Source organism: Ostrea edulis, chromosome 5 (genome assembly GCF_947568905.1).
Source record: "Ostrea edulis chromosome 5, xbOstEdul1.1, whole genome shotgun sequence".
Lineage (NCBI taxonomy): Eukaryota > Metazoa > Mollusca > Bivalvia > Ostreida > Ostreidae > Ostrea > Ostrea edulis.
In genome coordinates this window covers 67,542,995-67,559,172 of record NC_079168.1, presented here as the reverse complement: position 1 = coordinate 67,559,172, position 16,178 = coordinate 67,542,995, and the positions used below count along the sequence as shown (strand labels likewise).

The 16,178-nt window shown below is 35.2% G+C and overlaps 2 protein-coding genes across 4 annotated transcripts in view; one reads left to right on the top strand and one right to left on the bottom strand.

Moving 5' to 3' along the window:
* Positions 1 to 230: 230 nt before the first annotated feature.
* On the bottom strand, positions 231 to 11,632 carry LOC130054705 (zinc finger protein 474-like). Of its 3 annotated transcripts, XM_056165231.1 has the most exons (8): positions 11,466 to 11,632; positions 10,681 to 10,910; positions 10,118 to 10,234; positions 8,958 to 9,893; positions 6,271 to 6,532; positions 4,336 to 4,501; positions 2,932 to 3,115; positions 231 to 2,374 (listed from the first exon to the last, which is right to left on the bottom strand). In XM_056165231.1, exons 2-8 carry the CDS (start codon positions 10,877 to 10,879, stop codon positions 2,220 to 2,222), a joined length of 2,019 nt encoding a protein of 672 aa, XP_056021206.1. In that variant the 5' UTR covers positions 10,880 to 10,910; positions 11,466 to 11,632; the 3' UTR covers positions 231 to 2,219. The 3 variants fall into 3 exon arrangements, with proteins under 3 accessions (XP_056021206.1, XP_056021208.1, XP_056021207.1); XM_056165233.1 differs by lacking the exon at positions 2,932 to 3,115 and having other exon boundaries at positions 11,466 to 11,631; XM_056165232.1 differs by lacking the exons at positions 231 to 2,374; positions 2,932 to 3,115 and adding an exon at positions 3,156 to 3,804.
* A 260-nt stretch (positions 11,633 to 11,892) lies between these two features.
* The window catches only part of LOC130054999 (serine/threonine-protein kinase ULK3-like), a 14,930-nt gene continuing 10,644 nt past the window's right edge, over positions 11,893 to 16,178 (top strand). The window contains 9 exon segments of the mRNA XM_056166142.1: positions 11,893 to 12,063; positions 12,380 to 12,435; positions 12,437 to 12,523; positions 14,181 to 14,301; positions 14,574 to 14,678; positions 14,858 to 14,905; positions 14,908 to 14,960; positions 14,962 to 15,001; positions 16,157 to 16,173. Coding sequence (XP_056022117.1) covers positions 11,931 to 12,063; positions 12,380 to 12,435; positions 12,437 to 12,523; positions 14,181 to 14,301; positions 14,574 to 14,678; positions 14,858 to 14,905; positions 14,908 to 14,960; positions 14,962 to 15,001; positions 16,157 to 16,173 — 660 coding nt within the window. The 5' untranslated portion in view covers positions 11,893 to 11,930.

Genomic DNA, 16,178 nt, shown 5'->3' with positions numbered 1-16,178 from the left:
CTCTCTCTCAATTGGATAGTGATCACTTCTGCCGATCTCGTGGTTAAACTCATGACCTGCGGAACAAATCTAGCAGCAGAAAACCAGAGTATTACACGGCTGAACCTATAATACCTGCTTTTGATGAAGCTAAAGACAACACAAATCTGACCATACCAAAAATATGCTATTTTACAGCATGAAATAGTATGTAGAGAATAGAAACAGGATTTTAATAAATACAAAACAAATTTGAAAGACAGAATTTATTCAGAAAAAAATAATTTAACAACAAATAATCGGGTAAACGCTTAAAACAGGTATCAATGCTTAAGATGTGACATTGCTTATCAAACATTCACTATCAATAAGCCTGTTTCTAACAAATAAATAAATAAAATTCAAATGAATGTGGACGGATTAGAATTGTACAAGTGTGTGAAGAAACATTGAAAAGAAAGAAATAATTATGTGAATTAAATTCAGGTAATTTAACAAATGCATGCACCATGATAAGCCTATCAAGGACATCTCAATCAATACTGTTTAGAATAGAAAATGACCAGTAACAAAGATTCAAACAGTTCACAATAAAGAAAATTTACCAATTACATGTATTGATATTACGCATGTACAGGGCAATTTCTCCATGGGGCTTAAATGATTTAATCAAGCACTTCAAAATACTTAGACTAGGTAAATAACAATATATCTTCATGAAATACTAGTGTATGTTTATCTTCAATTTCATGGATTGAGTTAATAAACATTGTAAATATTGCGATAATAATGTTCCATCAAGATTTACTTTAGTACAACTTCAAAAATCTCCAGAAAATTATACACTTGTACACTTAATGACTGACTTGTGACATCAGGATGTCAAATGTTAAGTTTTGCACCATATGGCCATTTCATCAATTGAGTTGATAACATGGACAGAAAGCTCTTTATGTTGAAGATTACATTGTATAAAGATAAAAACTTTGCCTTTAAACATATCTAGAATGTTAATGCAGATGCTGATGAATGATTTAAAAAGATCACATTGAACAGAGAAATGAATAACGTGCATTTTAAAATTATTACATTCATACAGAGAGAATTTTACTCAAAACATCTAATTCCTTAGTCCGAAATATCTGACATTTTCCTGGCTTTTTTTATGATTTTGATATTTACTGTGCCAGGATAAACATCAGAACCGGCGCCATTACGTAAACTGTATATTTTGCCGCCTCCAGTTGGCACAGTAAATATCAAAATCATAAAAAAAGCCAGGAAAACGTAAGATATTTCGGACTACTAATTCCTATGCTTATAAATTATATGGGGGAAACATATCATTAAAAGCATCAAGGAAAAAGCATTATAAAGTAATTCTGAAAATTATGTTCTAGGCTACCCTGAACTTTGTACTGATCAATTCAATATGGAACATACATGTACATTGTATATATATGCAAACTTTTAGTCTTTAAATATTAAAAAAAAAATCTAGTTTTGAAATTATTTTTCATATGCAAAAAATCCCTTTCTTGTATTATCACAGATATTTCACACCAAAACTAATTATACATTGCAAAATATATCTATATTCTTCATGTAATATAACAAAATATGCAATAGATTAGAACACATTGAGTTATATACTGAGGATAAGGGGGGTAGGGTGGTCATAATAATGGTTATTTGTAAAATCATGGACAGTCTATGAGAGACACTGGACTTGTAAATATATAGAGTATACATGTATAATAGGCAAGGAAATCTGCATCAGCTCATTTTCATGTATTGAAAAGCTAATGAGAGCATGGTACCAAATGCATTTATGCACAACATTGAGCAGTTGGCTGATGCTGTTGGTAGATTTAATTTGTGTAACTAGTCCATTATATTTTGACATACTGAATTAAACTGTCATTTCAGTTCGTGAATGGGCCAAGATTTAACTGTGTAGAAAAGACAGACTGCAGGAATCTTATAAAAAATCACTTCAATAGATGCTTGTAAAAACACACATATAAAAAAAACCCATCTTAATCAGAATCATTTATATTATAGGCATCTAAATGCATTTACGAATGCAATGCATAGAGTCTTCAATTAATTGAAGCAAAGTGTACTCAAAGCCAATTATCAAAGATGAAATATCATAAAAGAAAAACAAGAATGCAACAGCTAGATGTATAAATAATTCTATCGGATAACAACTTGGTGTGACAGGTGCCCTATTTCTGTTATTCCTTTGGAGGTTTCGGTTTACAACTCCGCTGGTGAACAGGAAGTCTGTCTGGTGCAAATGTCCGCCCACAATTCTCGCACTTCAGAAGTTGGGCTTTTGCACTTTCATAGGCAGCCTCATTCATGGCGTCTATGTCATAGGATCCCTTGGCTGCAAATACAGCAAAGGTAAATTAGCTGTACGTTTCCATAAAATACAATAAAACGTGCTTATAACAAACATGCTTATAACGAATTCACACTTATTGTGAAGTGTCATTTATTCCCCTCTGAGAAGAAAATAATGAAAATTGTATTGGATGTAATGAAGTTTGGTTATAACAAACTGCTTTCCACTGGGCCTGGAGGTTCACTATAACCATGTTTTACTGTATTATGCATGAACAATTTACCTCTTATTTATTTTACATCCAAAACTACCTTTCATTTTAGGTTTGAGATTGAATTTTAAAAGAATAGATTATTTTTAGCCTTCTTAAATGTGCTTATATCTTAATTAACATGCATGATAAACTGTGACTGATTCCATTTGTGTTAGTTTTCAGACCACAACATATGCTTGCACAAAACAATTAAATTAAAATTCAAATGACAAAATGTGAGCAGAAAAAGGTTAGTGTGTCAGTTCTACACATGCACATTCTTTGTAATAAGCACACATTGAATCATTCTGTGACAAAATCAGTGTTATACTGTGTTACAACAAACCTCCAATTTTTCGAACTTCAGGTTTTGTGGGTTCAGGCCTTCGTTGTGATTTGGGGAGTTTGTTGTTTTCAATTCTCCACTTTTCCAAACACTGAGGTTCATGGATTGAGATAGATTTTGTACCAAACTCTCGACCACAGAGGTAACATACCATGGTTGGAGGTCTACGTACCACTGGAGGTGGCTGAAATTTCAAGGAACCTCTGCGACTCATTAAGCTCCATTTGTAGAGGTCTATACCCTCCCTATGCTAGATTATGTAAGCTGCCTCATCTTTTCTTACAGTGTTGATGCTTCAGATTAATATTTGACATCTTTTATCTCATTACATTACTTGCAGTACACTGGGTAAGGGATTTGGATTTCGAAGGCAGGAATTCAAATATTCAGCTTTGGTTATATGTGGTTGAGTAAAACAGGCTGGGTCCACATGATGAAAATTTTGTTTAAAAATTTGACAAACTTAAAAAATTCAAATCTCATTAAAAGGGCAAATTTCAACATCAGTATTTCAAAATATGCAGGCTGTGAAAGTTCTGAATCCAAATTTGGAACTGGCCATGCTTGGGCGTGGTATAGCAGTAGATAGGATAATACAACGAATGCTGACGCTGGTGGTTTGTTAGTGGACAGATGGGAAGGTGAAGTGTGTCTGTTAGCTTAGATACAGATGAGGACACAGACACACTTTACCTCCTTCAGCCTCGGACTTCATCCTTGGGAAACTTTGTCCGTCTTTTCAGCTTTTAGTAAAAGATTACACACTCTCTGGTGGAGATCTATTCGATCTTGTCGAAATCTTTTGCCACACTTGTGACAAGGAACAGGTCGGTTAGGAAAGGGGTTTTCTACAGTTGGATTGGGGGTCTCTCCCTGTGTATTATCAATGAAGAGTTGGAAATAGACAAACATTCATTGAAAGACACTGATTGACTTAGATGTTGCTGGTGCATTGAGGTTTCCCAAAAGGATGGTTTACAAAAATTGAAAGACATCATGCAAAGCAGTTTAACATAGCATGCCTTTGATACAATCGTGCATAAAAACATAATTTTGTGGAAAAAGAACAGGGCAGTTGAAAATTTCTGAACTTTAATAGCATTTTAATAAAGTCTCTTGATATTTTGGACATAATTAGAATGACAGAAGATTTTAAAAATTCCCATCAAAGCATCAAATGCTTAGTATGATAAAGCCATATGTTAGTACTAACAAGCATTTGAAATCAAATCAAATTTGTTTTTCCCATTGAAATTATCAATAAATATTTCCACACATATTAATAAGCTAGATTAATTAGTACATGTATATAACCTTCAGACTGATGTCTAAAATGAATTATACTTGATATGAAACATTTTGAACGATCATTGTTGATAGATACTAAGGTTAAAGTATTCTTACCTTAGATGTTTCAGCATGGGCTGCTTTCGGGGGACCTTGACCTGGCTTGGGTTTACATGCCCTCAGGTGGACATCTAGTCTGTCTGGAGCAAACTTTCTCCCACAATTCTCACATGGAATTAACTGACTTTTAGCATTCTCCCATGCCAAGTCATTCATCTGCTCTCTAGTAAAGTGTAAACATTTGTAAATAAAATGTGTTTTTTGTTTTCTCTGCTTATAATACAAGTTTTCTTCATTCTTAAGGAGGTGTGCTACACCAGAGAAATTTGATATGGATGAAAAGTGAATGATATGTACAACAATATTTTAAAATTGAAAACTTTCAAATTCATTTTATTTAATCATAAAATACAGTTTCGTAAAAAGCAATCTTTAAAAAATTCAAAACCCTTGCTGGACTCGAACCCGCGAGCTACAGTTCAGCAGTCGACCTGCTAACCTACAGAGCTACTCAGCTAGGTGAGAATTTTTTAAATGAATCGAAAATTTTTACTGATATTAATATTTTCATCCATGTTTTAAAAGGAAGTCAGCCATTATGACAATGTAGAGTACCTCCTTAATACAATGTAGCTTATAATGAATTACTTGGTGAAAGGGAAGCAACTCTAATAAATACATTTCAGTAAAGTACAGTAAAATATCTGTATCTCGAATATGGTTTGTCTCGAATACCCCGCTTGAGTCGAAGTCGACCGCCGGTCCCGGCCGTTTTCCCTATATAAATGATTTAAAAAACTTCTGATATCTCGAACACGGTAATCTCGAATACTCCGCTTATGTCGAAGTATTTTCAAGGTCCCATGCCCTAATTTCACCTGGTTTATCTCGAAGTGCAGTCAATTTTCCGGTCTGCTTACCATACCTGGCGTCGTTAAAACACACGTCTCCGCCCACGGCTACATCAATTATAATTAATGACCGCTAATCCACGCTCGCCTTTTCCGAGTAGTCACGGGTGGCCATAATTGTTTCAACAGCTCAGGTGATTAGTGAAGCCTTCCAACATTATGGATTAAGTCCACCGCCAATTATGAACCGACACGCCCGATTCCAGGGATGGTGTTTTGATTGATACACGCTATATCATTAACATGTGGGTTAGATAAACGCACAAAATTGTCCAAGTGAGCTTGAAGTTAATGCTCATAATAACGATAATGCATTAATATAAAACACGAAAATCTTCAAAGTGAACAGAAATTAAACACTTTGGATCACAACAGCATATAAATAGAGACCCGTGAAATGTTCATCATTTGACAACATGTCTCAAGACAGTAAAGACAAGCTGCTAATCCATGGCATTAAAAGAAAGTTAAAATCGCATACCATAGAAACTAAGATTCAAGCTATTGTAGATGTAGAGAAAGGAATTGACAGTAAGGCGGCCATCGCTAAAAAATACGAAATCCCTCCAAACACATTATCAACATGGATAAAAAATGCTGAATAAAATAGCATGCGTATTAGCTGTACTTAATAAGATATTGTATTTAATAAACATAAAAAGTTCTTTTTAAAAATCCGTCTTTTTTGTTTCTTACGTGATAGGTTCTTTCACTACAACGCAATAGCTACATCCTAGTCGGGCCTAGACATCAGTAAAGTAAGCATACAAATTGTACGATCATCTTAATTTTGAAGCACATTGTGAATGTGATGTTTATAGATATGGAGAAAAAAACACCGAAATATTTGCCTTTGAAATTCCACAATATCAATCAACTTGCATTATAAGAAACGGCAACGGGTTTGTTGTTTATAATGCAAATCCCATACTATGCATCATATATCCCCCTTCAAAAAAAAAATTCAAGATTGATTTTGGATATCTCGAACCCCCGGATATCTCGAAGTTTTTTCGAAGTCCCTTGAACTTCGAGATAGAGATATTTTACTGTAATTCTATTTTCTGAAAAGTCTCAATACCTAGACAACGCCTGACCAGCCTCAGGTTTCTTAGGAAGAGGTCGCCTTCTCTCCTTCGGCAGCTTGTTATTCTCATTTTTCCATTTCTCCAGACACTGAGGCTCGTGTATAGAGATAGACTTGGTGCCAAACTCCCTTCCACAGATGTAACAGACCACAGTCCTGGCTCCACCCTTGGGGTCTCCCTTCCCTGAAGTATTAGCAGGTCCTGAGGATCCAAAGGATGTAGTACCAGGATTCTCCCCTCCAGGTTTACCAGTACCTAGGAATTACCAGTAAAATCATCAAAATATATAGTTTCGGAAGAAATATTATTTTGCAAATAACTGCATGGTTTTTGTAATGTTAGGATTGAATTTAAAAAGTTGTTTGTTATTCCCAACTGAAATTGAATCTTCTTGACTTTAAAATATTTCAATCCTATTATCACAATTTTTTGGGAGTGATTTTATCCTGAATTTTGAAGGCACAGTAACTATAGACTAATACATTGTACAGGTGTATCTGACAGTGTTGTCACTTTTAATACCTTGATTTTCTACCGAGTCCATTTGGAATATTTGTAACTTCTTAAAGAAAAACAAAAGATTTTGTTTAACATACTACACATCTATCCAGATGTGTCAGGAGAGGGTAAACTATTAAGATCTTTTTAAAGCTTTGTGTTTATAACCATTGTACATTGTATATGGATTTTCACAATATTTTTTCAAATGTTGACCTTATGACTTGCACCAAATTGTCAGATTCATGAGTTTTCCTTAGTATTTTGGATGGTTAAGTTAAGGACTACTCAGCTCAAACACAGGAAATATAACATTTGATGATGCATAGACTCTCAAAAGAGATTTTAAAAATGGGAGATATATGAGGGTTGCTCATACAGCCATCTAAAAAATCTGGGAATTTGTTTTATTTCATGTTCAAAAACATGCAATCTATTACTTAATAAAAATAAATAGATTAAAAAAAACTAGAACCGTTTAAGTAAATCAAATGTCCAATTTTTCTGACATAGTACGTGTTTCTTTCAAATTTTAGAGTTGTAAAGCTTGTAAGTTATTTATCTAAATCATCTAAAACATGACACATATGTATCTAGCTTCAATAGACCAAAGCAGAAATCATCGTTTCACATACTTCAACATATGACTATACAGTGGAGCCTCGTTAATCCGGACACTTTGGTTCCCAGCAAAATCGTCCAGATAAATGAAGCGTCCGGATAATTGAATCGCATATTTTCTAGCTTTGCATAAGTAACCAATATGTGCCTACTTTATTGATGCATAGTGAATTAAACACATTCTATCATTGGATTTAACCATTTGCATTAGTAAATAAATCATGATAATGTTAACATCTACATGTATTTCAAAGCACTAAAATTGTAAGTGTTCAGTGTATTTGCCTGTGCCTACATTGTACATACATATGATCACTACAATTCAATATACAAAACTGTGTACCGTATGCACTAAAACAAATAATGAAGCACTTAAGTAACTATAAGTAAATAAATCATTAGTAACTAACATAATCATTTACACTTCAAACATTTTATCACACTTTTACTTCTTAAAGAGGCCGGTAATTTCCATCTGTCACGATTCACGGGTTCGGCGGTCTGTTAAAACAATTTTCATCGTCCAAATTCGTGATTATCATGTCAGTTGACAACATTCTTTAACCAAAATTTAATCTGCCAGAGTTTATATTTCTTAATTATCCAAGACAATATCGGGAGAACAAAATCATTTAAGCTCGTAATATCAAGACCTACTACTGCTTTGATCTAGTCACGTGCACCTATTATTTTCATGATGCGATAATAACGGAACAAAACTCGGGTGAAACTAACATTACAGGTACATACAGAATTTAATTGTCATTTTCCTTAAAATGATAATTTTCTCACTTCTACCCAGAGTTTAAAAATTCGAAAGCAATAAAGCTCTACAACATCGTAACAAGAATCAATCGTACACAGGTACATTCTACATGCGTTACATTCTAAACATTAAAAACTTACTACATATACCTGTGCATGATCATATTTCACGCCAATCAACATTATAAAATCCAGAATCTAGAAGTATAATCTACACTCTTTAGATTTGAATAAGCTGATGTCAATTTACGAATCAGTACAACTGATATGTGTAGTAGTTATAAAAATATCATTACGGCATGATGTTTAATTTATTAATACTATTAGGGTATTGATCAAGACTATAAAATAATATGCTACAGATTTATTTACAAAATTCAACACTACACGCAATACAGATCTTATGTGCGAAAATTGGCAATACAATGTCTCGATCGGCACGTGCTATCTAACGGACTTATCATCACACACCACCTAATTAGAGGGAGGTGTTGACAGGGTACAGGTAATCGCTTCAATTAGACAGTTTGGCTTGTTTTCTTTATAATTTACGCCTTGCTAAAATTGTCCAACACAGACCTTCCCTAAACAAAATTACCGTCCGGATTAACGGTACAATTTTCAATGCATTATAACGTTTTGTAGTAAAAAGTGACCGTCCAGATCCGGAACGCGAATTTCTGGATTAATGATGCAAAATAATGTATAAAAATTCTGTTCCCTAGAAAAATCGTCCGGAGGGTGAAGCTTCCGGATTAATGGTGTCCGGATTACCGAGGCTCCACTGTATACTGACCTTTTCCTGCTCCCTTACAGCCTCTCTGGTGGACAGCAAGTCTATCTGGAGCAAATGTCCTCCCACACCCATCACAGGGTATCAGTTGTGCCTGGGAGCTTTGCCAGGCAGCTTCATTCATAGCATCTATATCATAGTTCCCTCCGGACTGCAACACTTCCGGTTTCTTGGGCACAGGCCGCCTTTGCTCCTTTGGCAATCTACTATTCTCCGCCTTCCATTTTTCAAGACACTGAGGTTCATGAATTGCAACTGACTTAGATCCAAACTTTCGTCCACAGATGTAACACAAGACAAACTGTGGCTGGGGAGGGGCACTTGTTTTCTTGGGTGATGGACTACTTCCCCCTGGTGTATTACTTGGGGTAACCCCACCTGTAGAAGTGGCAGCAGAGGGTTTACCTTTGGCACCCCCTGGGGCTTTACAAGCTCTCTGATGTACAGCCAGTCTATCAGGGGCAAATGTCCGTCCACATCTATCACATGGCAGCAACTGAGCCTGGGAGCTCTGCCAAGCAGCTTGATTCATGGCCTCAATATTGTTGGATCCTTTCCCAATAATTTCTGGTTTCACTGGAGACTTTCTTCGTTGACTTTTTGGCAACAGAGCATTTTCTTTCTTCCATTTTTCTAAGCATTGAGGTTCATGTATACTGATGGATTTAGTTCCAAATTTTCTCCCACAAATATAACACAGAACAAATCCAGGATTGGGTGGAGCTTTTTCCATAGGGGGATCTTTGTTTGGTGAGGTAAATGTTCCCTCCTTTTCGACACCGAGTTTGGGTGCTTGTGGATTCTCGACCCTTACAGTTGTACTTCCTACAGAATTTTCACTCTTTACGACTTTGGGGTCTGTGATGGTTGTTGTTCTGGGGCGATCACCTTTATCTGTGGCACCTCCTGTTCCACCTTTTGATGGTTGCATAGATTTACCTGTGTGAGCAAACAACCACTTAAAACAGGTAAAAGATCCTGTTTAATATCTTTCATTTCATAGTAAACATAAATGTACAAATAATCAAATTGAAAGGTGCATAACTTATATGAAAATTTCATCTATTAAAGTGCTAGTTAGCATATACACAATTTAAACCCCATACAATATTTTTGTGTTGTCATGTGATCCTTATCAAAAGCATGAACAAAGGCCTCCTCACCTGGCTTGCACCCTCTCTGATGAATCGGGAGCCGATCAGGTGCAAATGTTCGGCCACAGTTTTCACAAGGAATCAACTGAGCTTGGGCACTCTGCCAAGCTGCTTCGTTGAATCTCTCTGTGTGTAAAATGAAATGTTTTAACTCAGTAAATTATTGTCAGTATGACAAATACCGTATAGTTAATAAATATGCATGTACATGCTTTAATGGAAATAAAAAAGAACTTTAAAGTCATGCTATAATGAAAAAAAAAAGAACTTTAAAGTCACCTTATCTTTTGTACCCAACCTTCAATGGATTTGAATAGGTCATTGAAAACAAACTTGTGCACACATCCATACTACTGAACATATCAACATTTTAAGCATACACGTCACTTCTTGGGTAAAGGTTATAAATGTGTATTTCCCCGCCCACCCCCATAAAACTTTCATAAATTCACAATTAAATTACAATGTTTAAGATATTACAAGTGCCAACTTGATTAAATTGGAAAAGTTTGAGTATTTTATTAAAAATGTAACAACAGTATGTGTAATAGTTGTTACATTATTTTTTTTACCATTGTTTGTCCCTCCCTCAATAGATGGTAAAATCTGTGGTCTGACAGGAGTCTTTCTTCTTTGGGACTTGGGTAACTTTTCGTTCTCAATCTTCCATTTCTTTAGACACTGTGGTTCATGAATAGACAGCGACTGGGAACCAAATTCTCTACCACAGATGTAACAAACCACAGTTTTTTTCATGGTAGGGGCAGGCATTCTAATCTCCTTGTGATATCCCTACCTATACCTATTGAGTTCATAACAAAACAAAAATTTGGGTCATTCACATAATGTACACATTATCAATGGCAACTTAATTGTGGTTGAAATACAGCTGTATGCCAACACTTGTGACAACCGTTCTCAATTGATTATCAGTTTTAATTACAGTGAGATACGAGTATCACAGATGTATTTACATTTTAAAACTGTACCTGCATGGAACACATGAATTTTCACCTGCTTTATAAATTGTTCTATCAGTTTGACAATTAATAGGTACCAATTTCAAATCTTATCTGCCACTGTTAGAAACAATGGCCCTAGGCAAGAATAAAACGTACCGTATCTTTGATCAGTCTTTGGTATCGAAATGATAGTAATAAAATATTAAGAATTTAATCTGCCTTAGTATTGAAAACCTGCACGTTTCCCAGATATATTCTTACTATGCTTTATACATTTATTTGAAAATGTATCGTAATTACAATAGATAAAGCCCCCAAACCAGATAACGTTGGGTTAAAACTTTAAATGAGTGGTGATTTAAATGAACAGGTGGCCATCACTAAATATATTTTACCAGATATACGCAAAGTAAGGGTAAAACAACAACCAACACTCAAATTCACTGCACTTGGTACATATAGAGTTGCCATTTACTTCATGATATCAATAAAAAGACGTGTCACAGTATCACTTAATGGCAAGTGACCCGTTTCCTTTGTAAACAACTTTCCCTGGTTACCGCCAAACTTGTTACCTCCATTTTTCTATGGAATCCTTGAAGTACAATATTTGAAAGAAAGTCGCAATATTGAGAAATTTAAAATAGCTTTTAGAACACACATAATTGATTTACCTTTGATCTTAAGAATGTATATACATTGAAAAATTATGTATCATCCTTATTTTCTTTACATTTGAGGTTTTTCCACTGAAATGCTGTTTGTTTTTTGTACACCAATGCTCTTCCGTACATAAACAGAAAACGCGGATATTGCGTCACGAACTCTCCAGCGTTTGGAGGTAGAAAAATGACAACGCAATGTCTCGACCAACGTCGGGAAGACCTGTGACAGCAAAATCGGTGTCCCTAGTGGTTCCAAACCTCTCTGGATATGTATTTACAGAAAAACTAGGAAGCGGTACCTACGCTACAGTATACAAAGCCTATAGAAAGTGCGATCGATTGCATTTGAAGCAGATCAGTATTTTGATTTTTGCATCAGGTGACGATGACAGTCCGGTGTTCTATTTTCGTCTGCTAAATTGTGTTTATCCGTGTTTTACTAACAATCTATATTATAGTAAATAATGATTTTATAGGAAGCAAGCAAAATTCCCATTTTATCATTTAAAGTTTTGATTTGCAAAAATGCACAATCTCTATCAGAACAGCTTTTAATATTTCAATATTTGGTTCTGTGAAGTATAGATGCTGTGAAGAACCATGGGAAGCCATTTTGTTTTATCATGAATTATAGTTATCATTTCAGAGTGGAAACAGACAAGTTGTAGCTATAAAGTGTGTTGTGAAAAGTTCCTTGAATTAAAGCATCTACTGAAAACCTTCTGACTGAGATTGAACTTCTTAAGAAACTGAACCATGAAAACATTGTCAGACTTGAAGATTTCCAGGTAAAAACAACAAGGAGTGAAGTATCAGATCATGAAAACAACTGTAACATGAATCTGGAACTTCCGACTGCAATCTGCTCTAATACCATACCAAATAAACTTCTGATGATATACCAACACTTTATTCCTCTTTTAGTTATTACTTTAAAATATATACGATGTGACCAAGCGAAGCATGAAATGGTCATTGGTGTTCACAATTCAATTGAGTATGGTAAATTAGAATTCACTTTAAAATATATATTTATTTATGAAATTCCCATTGCGCTAAACGCCCAGCAACATCTAAATATTAAAGAGGGATATATGAGGATAACTATTTACAGGATCCGCATATTCATTTACCGTGGAGAATATAGCTAGCCCAACGTAAACCATGTATGATTGTGATGTCAAATTTAGCCTCGACCATTTTTCTCTTTCAAATCAAACAATTATAAACAACAACAGTACATCCCGTTTGCAATTTAAAAGACAGTTAAAACTAAACAAGATCAACCAAAAAAGACTGCATATTTTTATTTAAGGAACTCTCATGAACTCCTTCATCTATTATTCACATTACTGATTTTCTATTTGATGATTAATACATGTATTTATACCACCCGAACGAAGTTCAGGAGGGGGTATATAGGAATCAATCTGTCTGTCCGTACGTCTGTCTGTCTGTCTGCATATTCGTGTCCGGACCATAACTTCTTTGTTCTTTGACATACCATATTTTGGCACACAGGTGGATCACCATGAGACGGTGTGTTGAGTACCTTCATGACCTTGACCCTTGTCCTCAAGGTCAAAATTAAAGGTTTTTTTTACAATGGATTCGTGTCCAGGCCATAATTTCTTTGTTCTTTGACATAGGCATACCATATTTGACACATGAGTGTATCATCATAAGACGATGTGTCGGGTACCTTCATGACCTCTATAAGACCTTGAACTTTGACCTCAAGGTCAAAATTGATTATAGGGTTTTGACATAGTCATACCATAAGACATGGGGTGTATCACCATGAGACTGTGTCATGTATATTCATGACCTCTTTATGACCTTGACCTTTGATCTCAAGGACAAAAATTATAGGTTTATGCCATGGATGTGTGTTTGGGACTATATCTTCCATTTTCTTCTACAAAGGCATACCATATTTTTACACTCAGGAAAGAGGTAATTTATACATGTACCTATGAACAACACCCTTTAGGAGATTGGGGTAAGGGGGGGGTATTCTTAGTGAGCATTGCTCACAGTATCTCTTGTTTCAATTTGGCATTCAAAATCTAAACATGAATAACTGTAGTAGAAACTAATGAACAAAAACAAGCTGGCAGCGCCAACAAGGATCACAAAATTTTCATTGAATGTATGTAGAGATTATCTCTATTCATTTGCTGATGTTCTCGTTTTTTCTTTTACATACATGTTACCTTTAGAGTCTAGCTTTGTGTGACGGGCCTTTAGCCCGTCCAAAGCTTTGCTCAGCATTATATACTTTTTATAATCATATTTATATATTGTGTGTGAAAACTTGGCCTACTATCTTTTTGTTCAGTAAATTTTAAAAATCCATCTTGACCATTGAAGTTTGAAATTATTTTCATAGGCAATCATTTCTGATTACCAACACAAGATGTTATGAGGCAATTTTACTTTCAGTGGGATGACCAGTACATTTATCTTATCATGGAGTATTGTAATGGAGGAGATCTGTCTAACTTCATTCGATCAAAAAGGACAATTCCAGAAAATATCCTCAAACGATTTTTACAACAGATAGGTTTGTGTAATTAGTTGTACTAAATGGGACTAACTATATTGTTCACAATGTATTTGAAAATATGCTGATCTTGTTAAAAGAAATTGGGGGGGGGGTGGGGGGGGGGTGGGGGGGGGGGGGGGGGGGGGGGGGGGGGGAGATGAAAAAACATAATTTTATTTCAGTGGATGTAGAAACCTAATATAGATTTATAGAACAATTGGGATATATCTCTTTCGATCAATGAATTATATTATAAGTATTTTAATTCAGAATTTTATTTACCATTTCAGCAAAAGCTATGCAGTACTTACATGAGTTTAACATAGCACACATGGACCTTAAACCTCAAAACATACTTTTAACTTCTGAGTACAACCCTACTATGAAAATTGCAGGTATTAAAGTGAAAAAATTAAGAAAGTCAGTTTACAAAATATAGCTTTTAAATATGAATCAGAATTTGTATTTCAGACACTGAAATCCCAAAGTTAACGTTATTTGATCGGAAACATTGAGAGTTACTTTAGAAATAATTAATGTAGTTGGTACTGTGTCCTTTTTTCATCCTTTTCAGATTTTGTTTTCTCCAAACACTTATTCCAAGGAGATGAACTGCATGTGATGAGGGCTCTCCTCTATATATGGCCCCTGAAATAATCTGTAAAGGCACTTATGAATTCCAGAGTCGATCTTTGGTCCATTGGTGTTATTATATATGGTATGTTAATGTTACTCTATGTAGACATTGTGGAGGGATCACAAAGTCAATTCTGTCCGAAAATATGATACAGCAAGCTTCAGATACCAGGAAATCATAAAAATATCAGTCATTTATGTTATATATGTCTCTTCATGTGTAAAGAAATATTTGTCATTTTGTATGTGATGAAAACCAAGCCTAGTTATGTCTCCCCTCTTTGGCGGAGATGTATTGATTTGTACTTTCTGTCCGTCCATCCGTATGTCTGTCTGTTACAAAATATTTTGAACACTTCTCCTCCTGTATGGATTATCTTATAGACTTGAAACTTTGTACAATGCTTCATTGCCATTTGTAGTTACATGTATAGTGGATCAAAGAGGGATGAAGGTTGTCAATAGCTTGTGAACATTTCTCCTCCTATATGGCTTATTGTTGGATAGCCTTGAAAGATTGTACAATACAGTGCTCCCTCGATATATTGCCCCCCCCCCCCCCCCCCCCCCCCCCCCCCTGTTATAACGCCACCCCTGATTATTGCCTGAAAATCCTGAAGAACAGATTTCCTCCCATGTTAACACCCCCGTTATAATGCCAACCCCTGCATAATGACCATATGCCCACTGATTTTCACAAACACATGGTCAAATGTTATAGGGTTTACCCTTGATAATTATGCCAATTACCTAAACACCCATCAGTAATCACACCTGTACTTTGATAGAGGTGCATTGAATTGTGTCAAGTATGGACAAGGTAATTTAGGTTAATTACTAATAATTGCTGAATTGCTAAGATATCTAAAATGTTTATATACAGAATGGAGTTCACATAACTTTTAAGGTATTAAATTTCTTTTGACTGCTCAGTGAATTGTCCATAATGGTGATTTCGGTATATTGCCATTCCCACTTTATTGCCCAAATTCATCTTGAACAAAATTTGGCAGTATATTGGTGGGAGCACTGTACTTCATTATCATTTAATGATGTTCACATTGCTCTGACCAGGTGGAGCACTTTCAATTGGGGAGCTGGGAAGGCATTTGTTTTAAAAAAAACAACAACAAAAAAACAAATGAGATTTAGCATTATTTTCTAATAAAGGTATTTACTTAATGTAACACTTATTTCTTCACATACTGGTACATGTACATGTATGTTTTAATGACAGAATGCTTGTTCGGGAGAGCCCC